This window comes from Rattus norvegicus, chromosome 19, assembly GCF_036323735.1.
Source record: "Rattus norvegicus strain BN/NHsdMcwi chromosome 19, GRCr8, whole genome shotgun sequence".
Classification (NCBI taxonomy): domain Eukaryota; kingdom Metazoa; phylum Chordata; class Mammalia; order Rodentia; family Muridae; genus Rattus; species Rattus norvegicus.
In genome coordinates this window covers 2,369,453-2,380,465 of record NC_086037.1, presented here as the reverse complement: position 1 = coordinate 2,380,465, position 11,013 = coordinate 2,369,453, and the positions used below count along the sequence as shown (strand labels likewise).

The following is an 11,013-nucleotide window of genomic DNA, read 5'->3' as shown; positions in this document are numbered from 1 at the left end:
TATATTAGGAATGTTATATTATCCAAAACCTTCTATCATCTAAAGGGATAGTATCAACACACACAAGTACACACACATGCACACACACACACACTTGTATATGTATATGGATTTGTATAAAAACCCAAAGTATAAATGCATAAAAACTGTTTGAATATGGAAAATTGGTCAAGAAAGAAGCTGATTAGATGTTCAGTTTGCAAAGGATTAAGAATCAATGTGGTGGGTATCTGTCCGAAAAGTGAATAGGCACTAACTAAGTTCTATATGTAGCGTGTGCAAGAGAGCTCTAGAACAAAGGAGCAGAAAGTGCAGAGACCCTGACAGATGAACATCAGGAGTGAAGACAGAGATGCAGACGCAAGGCAGATCCTAACTAAACCCTGGAAACATTCTGTGAAAGCCGGGGCTAGACAACTGACGGCCTTCAGCTTAGTGCTTAGGCAGAAGCATGATCAACTTTCATGGTAGAGTGAAAGTCTGGAAAAGATTCTATCAGGTTGCAATTTTTTGAAAGTTAGTTAAATCATTCCTCAGCAGAAATAGTCACTCCAAACTTGCACATTGTAAGTTTGGTTTTGTTTCTAGTGAGGACACAAAAACCAGAGTAACTATTACTGACTAACCTGTAAACCCTGGAAGCATCAAAGATAACAGGCTTTCCTTTTACAATAATGAAAGAAAGGAAGGAAGGAAGGAAGGAAGGAAGGAAGAGAGAGAGAGAGAAGGAGGGAGGGAGGGAGGGAGGAAGAGAGAGAGGAAGAAAGGAGGGAGGAAGGAAGGAAGGAAGGAAGGAAGGGAGGAAGGAAGGAAGAGAGAGAGAGAGAAGGAGGGAGGGAGGGAGGGAGGGAGGAAGAGAGAGAGGAAGAAAGGAGGGAGGAAGGAAGGAAGGAAGGAAGGAAGGAAGGGAGGAAGGAAGGAAGAGAGAGAGAAAGAAGGAGGGAGGGAGGGAGGGAGGGAGGAAGAGAGAGAGGAAGAAAGGAGGGAGGAAGGAAAGAAGGAAGGAAGGAAGGAAGGAAAGAAGGAAGGAAGGAAGGAAGGAAGGAAGGGAGAGAGAAGGAGGGAGGGAGGGAGGGAAGAAGAGAGAGAGGAAGAAAGGAGGGAGGAAGGAAAGAAGGAAGGAAGGAAGGAAGGAAGGAAGGAAAGAAGGAAGGAAGGAAGGAAGGAAGGAAGAGAGAGAGAGAAGGAGGGAGGGAGGGAGGAAGAGAGAGAGGAAGAAAGGAGGGAGGAAGGAAGGAAGGAAGGAAGGAAGGAAGGAAGGGAGGAAGGAAGGAAGAGAGAGAGAGAGAGAAGGAGGGAGGGAGGGAGGAAGAGAGAGAGGAAGAAAGGAGGGAGGAAGGAAAGAAGGAAGGAAGGAAGGAAAGAAGGAAGGAAGGAAGGAAGGAAGAGAGAGAGAGAAGGAGGGAGGGAGGGAGGGAGGAAGAGAGAGAGGAAGAAAGGAGGGAGGAAGGAAAGAAGGAAGGAAGGAAGGAAGGAAGGAAGGAAGGAAGGAAGGAAGGAAGGAAGAAAACATAGCCACTAAGTTACAGGTTAACAACTGAAATATCTGTTATACTTTCTGGGAAAGGGAAAATCAGTCTTCTCCAATAGAATGACACTAGACAGGTACAGGCACTCTAAGACAGGCCTCATATTCAGGAATAGCATATAATGAACTCCACAGTTTTTGTGTGTTCTTTATTTGGATTCAGTTTGATGGTAGGAGGCAATGTTCTTGTTTGCTTTGTTTTGCCTTTTCAGTGTGGTTTTATTTTGTTTTCTTGTTTTTCTTTTTTTTTGTTTTGTTTTTTGGCGGGGGGCTTATTGTTTTGTTGGCTTATTGCAGGCTTTCTTTTTGAGAGAGAAGTTCAGGTTGGGTGAGTAGAAATGGGAGAGGATCTGGAAGGTCTTCAGGAAGGGGAAAACTTTAATCCAAGTTTATTTAAATTTAAAATTGTTCTAAATAATAAAAATATAATAGAAAGAAATAAAAGATGGCTGACTTGTAACTTAAAGAACATGAATAATCTAAAAAAATTAACTCATCATCTTTCACATTCCAGGCAGGGAAAGCAAGAGTCAGGAAGAGAGTTCTCTGGATTTAACATGAGAGGGGCATGGATGGTTGGTTCTTTGGCTACCTTGGTTACCTTGGTACTTTAAATCATTAGGAAGATCTGAGCAATTTTGCAGGTAGATCTCTCCTTCTTCATTGCATACTATTTGCAGTCAAAATACTATGGCACCTTCTGATAATAAAGAGCTTCAGTTCTCAAACGAAGGGCAAACACCCATTCCAGGAGTGGTGGCAGAGATGACGGCAAGGGTCATGCACACATTTATGTCTTTTCTGTAACAGCAAATGACCTTGCTAACTGTCATATTCCCAATGAGGCATCTCGCTCAGCTCAATACGTATGAAATTTATGAATACAAGGTATAAATATAGTCACTAGCCATTCATTTCATCAGCATATATGAATCACGTGTATGTGCCATGCCATAATTCAATTAAATGGAATCCTAGTTCACTCATTTTTGGAACAAAGGCCAGCAGCAATTGCAATTTTGAACACAGTTTTCAATGCTCACAGACTAGCATATCAGGTGAAATATGCAATGCCCTGCCCCATATGATTTAGTTTCCTCATCAGTAAAAGGAGGATAATAATTCATAATGATATTACTGATCATATAAAAATAGTAGCTGAAGTTATGGTACATAGGGCCTGGCACCCAGAGCTTCACAAATGGACCAGAGTTATAAACAAGGATATAAAACTGTTTTTTTTTTTAGTTTTAATGCTGTCCTGTATTATTGGTTTTGTTGATGGATGACTGTATAAGTACATATTTGGTAGTGAACGTGTAAAATCCAGTATACAGTCCCATAGTTTTAGAACAAAAGTTCATTGAGATATATAGACTTTGTGTCTAGTTAATTTCGGTGTTTTAATAAAACAATGTTCTGTAATGACATTTATTAAAAACACAGACTGAGCAGGTTATATTAAGAAATATATGTGTATATACATATAAGCATGTAATAACAATGTTGAAAGAGTACATAGATTTGAAGGAGAGCAAAGAGGTATAAATGGGTGGGTTTGGAAGGAAAAAGGAGAAAAATGATGTGTCTCAAAATAATGAAAAAAGGAAATTCCCTTGAAAGCAAAAGAAAATTAAAGTTAAAAAAATTAAAATTAATTGACAAAAAAGGTTCCCAGATCCATAAGTAAGTAAAACATCACCCCTGATCCTCACGACATAATTGGTGATTTTTTTACTTGATTAGGCACTTTGCTGTACATGAGAAATAGTTAGAAACAGACTTCATCTATTCTTGGGGGTAGGAAAATGACAGTACTACCAGAAGATACCTGCAGGGACTCACAGAGTAGTTTTGAAGGACTGGGATGTGGTTTGTCAAGTGTTAGAGAGTTATTCCTAGTCGGGAGGTAGGGCCATGCTTCCTTCTAGCTACTGAGGGATTCTGCCCCAATGATCATGCAGTTTTCCTATGGAATGGAACTGACTAGAAGTCTGTATTTTACTCTGTCCTCATTGCGCCAAGTGTTGGCCAAGCTGTTTGCTGCTAACAGGCTACCCAGTGGGGCTGTCTGTGAACCCAGAACTCCCTAACTGCAGAATAGGTGGCAAGTAATTAACTCAGCCTGGCCTACCATTGACAGAGTTCAGTAGCTGCTGGAAAGATCATTTGTGTCCCTGACTATGTGGTTGGTTATTCTCCATACCAGTTTCTAGTCCAGTCCTGGGCTATACCTGCAATTTCCACGTTAAAATTTGGAAATATGAACATATTCCATCACATTACCATTCTGTTTGATAAATATACATTCTCTTTTTATGTTTGTAAATGTTAAGAATTCTGTTGCCTTATGGTACATACACAAAAAATAAGTAGTTCGTATAATTGATGGTGTTCCAGGCTTTTAAAATCTCCATGTGAATATAATGGAGAAAACACGGGGCTCAAAATCATTTGGGTTTGAAATTGTACTTAAACTCATACTACTTTAAGTTCCATAGCACTGAGGATTCTACCTTCCTCTATGAGCAAGATAGGCTGATGGTGAGAGTAGTGTAAAGATGACATATAATTTAGGAAGCAAACATGAATCCAATTATATATAACAGTTTTTCCTGTAATTATTTTTTTCTCTTTCACCTTCACTCTGGACAACCTCTGAGTCTCAGAATCTCATGAAGTAGACATTTAGAGCGCCTATTGCTCTACACAATATAGACACCTTATAAATCATGCCTTTTAACTAGTAACTTGCATAATCACAAGGACTAAAGCACTTAGACCACAACATATTCTATCCAGTTCCCTTCTATGCAAGGCGAGATAGCAGAAAGTAGCCATAGATGGGTGTCCAGAAGTGTTGCGAGATATTTGATCATACTGTGAACCTGAAGATTGTGTTATCTACTGAAAATATCTGTTCCTAGTTGTGGCTCAGCCCTTAGCACATGCCTTCAATTCCTATGTCTGAAATGTAGACATGCACTTAATACACACAATATTTAATCCCAAACAATGAAAGTAAAGTTTGTTTGTAGTAGGAAGCGAAGCACCCATGTTTAAAAGTGATGTCTGAGGGGCAGACAAAGTGATGAATCATAGAAAAATATGACATAATAAAAGATGCTCAATTCTTACAACAAGAGAGAGGAAAGAGGGGCAACATAAGAGGGAGCACTGCAGAGGGAGAGAGAAAACAAAGAAGGAGTTTTGTACGGAGACAGATTTCAAGACACGGATGAAGACAGAACGAGCCAGAGAATGAGAAGGAACCAGAAGATTAGGACAGATTGCCAATGTTAGTATAAGTTCAAGCCAAAGAATTCAGGAGAGGCTGAGAGAAGCCAGATTGAATCAGTCAGTTGAAGAGGAGTTTGAGGCAGAACAGCTGAGTTGAACTAGCGGGTTAGAGATCAGAAAGAACAGGGAAGTGGGAGTTTATTCATCAGGAAGTCGTAGAGGCTGAAAACGTTCTAGGCCTAGATAGATTGTATGGAGGCTAGAAGTTTCTGGGATTAGGACAAAGTTAGCAGATGGATGTGGTAAGCATAAGAAATGACAGTTATACACAAGAGAATAAAAGTTAGTTTAAACACAGGAGAGTTAAATCACAGATGGAAAAACCACGACTGGGCTTTCTTGAGCAGTTCTGGTGAAGGAGCCATTCTATACTCAACAGGGATCCAGAAAAACCTACAGGAAACAATATTGGAAGTATTTCCCTATTTATTTAAACTAATTTTGGAGAACAAACTAAATCCAAATAACAACCAACCATAAAACAATCTTCCACAAAGGAGATCCTGGTCTTTTCCAGGCCGCTTCTCCCTCTATTGTTTACACATATTAAAAAGTTAGATTTGCACAACAAATAAACATTCCTTTTTTTGTCTTTTAAAGATCAAGATGTAGTTGTTACGCTGTTTCCTGAAGTGTCACCTAAATGGAAATTCAAATGGCTGGAATGGTAAGTCTTTCATACATGTAGCCAGGAACAAGTTGTATATTGGTGAGTTTCAAATGTGGCTCTGAAACACACAGTGGTTTAATAACTACCTTGGCCTCAATCATCAGTCCATGTGTGTTTCTCTTAATACTTTTCAACTGAATAATGCATCAAATACCATGAATAATTTGAAGACTACTGATACAGATATTGTAAGAAACTTGTACCAATTTAGGTTGTTCGCATGTTGTGAGCCACCAGGCATGGTGACCGTCACTCAGAAAACAAAGAAATCTAAACTGTTGGCAGGAGGACCTTTCGCTGTTTGGGTTGGCTACTCTCCTAACAGCTTGAGTGTCTCTTTTTTATGGCTCTAATTTTGGTGTATACCCAGGGATCTAACCCTTTCACATTAGGTGGGGAATTTTATTTATTTCGTTTCATTTTATTTGCTTATATTTCCACAAAAGAAAATTTTACTCTGTAGTAGGTAAAAGGAAGGAAAAAAAGGTATGAGAGAAGTTCAACCTCTATTGAACAAGTAGAAGTGAATAAAAGGCAAGAACTTTCTGGACATAACAACACCTTAGTGTACATCTAGAGACATCAATAGACAGTTAACAACATAGAAAGTGTTATTTCCATATAAAATAGGAGAACAGGTGCAGAGCAGTCAGATATTCCCAAGGACAATCAGCGAGGGGATGATCAGGCTGCTCTCAACTGAGGCTTGATTCAGTGATCTTCCTACTTTTCAATATTCGTTGATCCAGGATCTCACCTTTGGGTCCAGGCAAGCTAATTTGGATATTTGACAGAGCAAGAAGCTATTTATAATCCTCTGATCTCAACACTTTTTGGAAGCACCGACCTTATCTCGCTTGCTCTCTCTGATGCATAACACCCTTTGGAAACAGGAATACTCGACATTTATGCTTTCCTAGGCCCCTTTCCAGCAACTTTCTTTCTATGAAGTTGGTTAAACTTCAAACAGTCTTACAAGGTATGTGTATAAATATAGACATCTTACAAAGGAGAAAATAGAAACTTAGAAACGTTACATAATTGGTGTATCACCGTGATGTCAACAGTTAACTGCGTTTCACTTTCAGATACTCTTCCTTTCCCTGCACCAATGATGTTCTGGTGAGCTTCATTCCTTCTACTTCAGAGCCAACCCAGAATCCCAAAAAAACTGATCCATAAACTGTGCAGATTACATCAGAGCAGGGGGATCAAAGCATGGTTTTCAGACCTCAAACTTGAAAGTCATCAAACACAATTTAAATTAAATTAATAAATTAGTTAAAAAAAATAAACACTGCTACCCCACCATCCTACACGCAATGACATTCAAAATTATTGACATTGTACCTGCATTTTGCCATCTCTTCTTGCAGCTTTAAATCTCATCTTTATATAAACATACTGCCTATGTGTCTACAACCTACACCTGACCCCTATTTGAGTGGCCACATTTTCAACATTAATTGCCCAAATGATGTCAATGCTCACACTGCAGATATCTTTAAACAGCCAACCATCCAACAGAGAAATTTCCATTAATATGCGCAGTGCTGAGAGTGTGTAACAGAGCAGATTCTCACCAATGATGGCTTCACTCTGGTGGTCAATGCATCTCGGGAGCATCCCTATTACCAAGAGGAAGACAATGTTAATTCCCCAATACAAGCGAAATGCAGTAGGACCATGCTCACCTGTGAACAAAACCAAGATTGTCTGGAATATGCCATTCAGATAGAAATAAGAAAACAATGAAAAATGACTTGAAATTTGTTAAAGCCTGTGGTGTCATCTACATGATATCATAGCTTCTTAATAGAAGGTAGAAATATGATAGTTTTTATAGATTTCTCATTATCGAGCATACATGTGTTTCCATATCTTCAGCTATTTTAGCACCAAGCAGCATATGAAAAATTCTCGTGATAGAGTATGTGCCTTCCGTGACATCCACACAGTTTTATGAGAAACAGGATGCATAATTAACGGTATACTGGAAAAATCTGACTCCGCTTAAAATAAGTAAACTAACCCATGTGTGATTTGTCTGAATTCTCTACCAAAATAGATATAACTGCATACCACGAAATCTCACGGCTCGGGGTCTTCCATTTTGTCATGCAATGATGCGCATATTACCCTACAGAAATGATGGAGATTATATGTTGTGTGCATAGAAAAACTAAGTGTAGAAAATATGAAAAGGCGTGTGTGTGCCTCATCTCAACTGGTCTGCCCGGGACCCCCTTAGCGTGAACCTGAGTCCCTTGCATGGCCCCATTTCCACTCCAACAAGATGAAAGAAATTATCCCGAACCAGGAAAAACTCGCCAAACTGCAGGCACAAGTGTGCATTGGTGGGAAAGGAACTGCTCCTAGAAAGACGGTGCTTCACAGAACAGCCACAGCAGACAAAAAACTGCAGTTCTCCTTAAAGAAGTTAGGGGTAAACAATATCTCTGGTATTGAGGTGAACATGTTTACAAACCAAGGAACAGTGATCCATTTTAACAACCCTAAAGTTCAGGCGTCTCTGGCGGCAAACACCTTCCCCATTACAGGCCTCGCTGAGACAAAGAAGGTGACCGAAATGCTTCCCAGCATCCTCAGCCAGCTTCCTGCAGACAGTCCGACCAGTTTGAGGAGACGGGCTGAAGCTCTGCCCGAACGATCTGTGGATGGAAAAGTACCACTTGCTCCTGGAGGGGAGGATGATGATGAAGTTCCAGATCTGGTGGAGAATTTTGATGAGGCTTCTAAGAACGAGGCAAACTGAATTGAAGCAACATCTAAAGAAGGTGACATTTGCAGAAGTTACTGGAGCTGCTGTTTGATATCATGATTGCTTTTAAAAAAATTTTTTTTGTTTATTATGGATCTGATAAAAAACTAAATTTCTAATATTTTTAAGCCCAAGCCTTGCCCCTCCCACCCCGGACACTGCAGCTCTTTTCAGTTTTCACTTATGCCTAATTCATTCTTTGCTGCAAATTAAGCTGAAGAAACCTGGGCATAAAGTTTGGGAAAGGTTAATAAAATTCTTTGCCTAGTTGAAAGAATATATGAAAAAGAAGAAACAGCATTTTCAAAAGGTTGTGTATTTAGTAGTAACCCCAATATTCCAGTTGTTTACTATCTATACAAACTTTAAACTTTCTCTGTGAATGTCAATGTGTCAAAGATGGAGTTGACATGATATAAGAGGACATGAGCACACATAATAGTAATACATACTGAGCCACACTTTATAGAAGGCGCCATTCTATACTGTTAAAATAAACCTACTCACATTTTTTTTACTTTTTTTTTTTATTAACTTAAGTATTTGTTATTTACATTTCGAGTGTTATTCCCTTTCCCGGTTTCTGGGCCAACATCCCCCTAACCCCTCCCCTTCCCCTTCTTTATGGGTGTCCCCCTCCCCACCTTCCCCCCATTGCCACCCTCCCCCCAACAATCACGTTCACTGGGGGTTCAGTCTTAGCCGGACCCAGGGCTTCCCCTTCCACTGGTGATCTTACTAGGATATTCATTGCTACCTATGGGGTCAGAGTCCAGGATCAGGCCATGTATAGTCTTTAGGTAGTGGCTTAGTCCCTGGAAGCTCTGGTTGCTTGGCATTGTTGTTCATAAGGGGTCTCGAGCCCCTTCAAGCTCTTCCAGTTCTTTCTCTGATTCCTTCAACGGGGGTCCTATTCTCAGTTCAGTGGTTTGCTGCTGGCATTCGCCTCTGTATTTGCTGTATTCTGGCTGTGTCTCTCAGGAGAGATCTACATCCGGCTCCTGTCGGTCTGCACTTCTTTGCTTCATCCATCTTGTCTAATTGGGTGGCTGTATATGTATGGGCCACATGTGGGACAGGCTCTGAATGGGTGTTCCTTCTGTCTCTGTTTTAATCGACCTACTCACATTTAATGCGAGGTGTATAGCTATTCAATGGATACTACTACCATATAGGGAGTTGAAAAAAATTCAGGGAAGCAAGCATACTTGGCTTGTGAGTGACGAGGTTGGAATAGGACTCCAGGTAATCAGACTCTAAATCAATGCCTTTATGCAGTGTTATTTCTAATGTGCCATATTGACTTATGAGTGGCAGTAATTTCACAGTCACACACGGAGGAGTTGACCAAGTTCTTTTGTAGGTTCCTTACAGTCCAATCACATGGAAGTGATCCCTATCCAAATTCAGACTTGGCACCCAAAACGTCAGTACATTCCGATCTGAGTTTCACATGAAAACTGGGGGAGTAGCACCATAGATCTGGAGACCGTGGGATCAGCCTATATTTGGGACTTAAGTTCATTTTGTAGTCTCACAACTGAGTGAGCTTTGCCGAGGTTATGATTGCTCATGTGCTCTTCACAGGGAATAACTAGTGGGAAGAAATAATCCCTAGTCAATGTCTAAGAAATATTAAACAGTCATAGCGGAGGTTCATAATTGCAGTGGCCCAGTCTTAACAAAGTCATATCGGTAACAGAAAGCATATGAATTAGTTTAAAGTAAATGTATTTACTTATCAGAACTGCTATAATAAAACAAGCCAGACTAGATGACTTTACAAACAGAATGTCTATTTTATCAGTTTATTTTGCAAGCGGAAATTCTGTATTCAGGATATTGACATGTCTTCTTTTCACTGATACTTCTTATCGTGGCCTGTATAATTTTATTCTTTTTGGATCATTGTATGGCTATATCTCTTTATGTATATAATATCATAATTTTATATCATCATGCCACTATTCATATGCAATTAATGACAATACTGACGGCTTCATTTTAACTAATTGCAACTTTTGAGACCATATTTCAAAATATAAACACATTCTCAGCTCCAAAAGATGAAAAATGTAACATGTGTTTGAGAGACCTAATTCTACCTTAATAGTAGGCCATACTATTTTGCATGTATATATTAAAGATTTAAGGAAATTTAGCCCTTAGAGTAATAAGACACCTAATGGGTAGAACAAGGCAGGCATTTTTATTTATAATCTAAGTAGCAGTTCATAAATGTATGTAGTAATATATAATCTGTTAATAAATGAAAAAAAAAACGAGTTTGCATTCCACATGACATAGAAGCCCATTACCTATTCAGGTAGATGTCAATATTTCATCACCATTTATGCCTAAATTGAAGTTCGTTTTACACATGAAGTGGGATTTATTTCATTGCCTGAAAGCACACTGAAGCCTTTGGGAATCAGGAATACAACTTCTGTGTAAAGTGATAAAGATAGTAACATTGAAATTGATGCCAAACATTGCTTACCTTTTGTAAAATCATACCACTCACAGAAATAGACCTGGCATTTATGTTTCCAGGAGAGTACATCTGCTTCAGTATACAATTTTAGCAATTCCATTCAAGGTAACTACGGATACAAATATAGGTTCACTCTGCTAGTACATTATATCTTCTTGCCATGTCCTACAAGAATGCCTAATTGGTAGAAGAATACTATTATTGTGTACTTCCCTTCATTTTTCTTATGTATTACAATT

General features: G+C 39.3%; 1 protein-coding gene across 3 annotated transcripts; it reads left to right on the top strand.

Moving 5' to 3' along the window:
• The first annotated feature begins 7,794 nt into the window (after positions 1-7,794).
• Positions 7,795-8,274, top strand: Btf3l8 (basic transcription factor 3 like 8). 3 transcript variants are annotated; one of them, XM_063278584.1, is made up of 2 exons: positions 7,795-8,170; positions 8,228-8,274. In XM_063278584.1, exons 1-2 carry the CDS (start codon positions 7,795-7,797, stop codon positions 8,272-8,274), a joined length of 423 nt encoding a protein of 140 aa, XP_063134654.1. The 3 variants fall into 3 exon arrangements, with proteins under 3 accessions (XP_063134654.1, XP_038954211.1, XP_063134655.1); XM_063278585.1 differs by having other exon boundaries at positions 7,819-7,884; positions 7,969-8,274; XM_039098283.1 differs by having other exon boundaries at positions 7,795-8,274.
• Positions 8,275-11,013: the final 2,739 nt, after the last annotated feature.

Excerpts from the sequence above, each read along its gene's own strand:
- Btf3l8 (XM_039098283.1), top strand. The coding sequence starts at position 7,795 with ATGAAAGAAATTATCCCGAACCAGGAAAAACTCGCCAAACTGCAGGCA.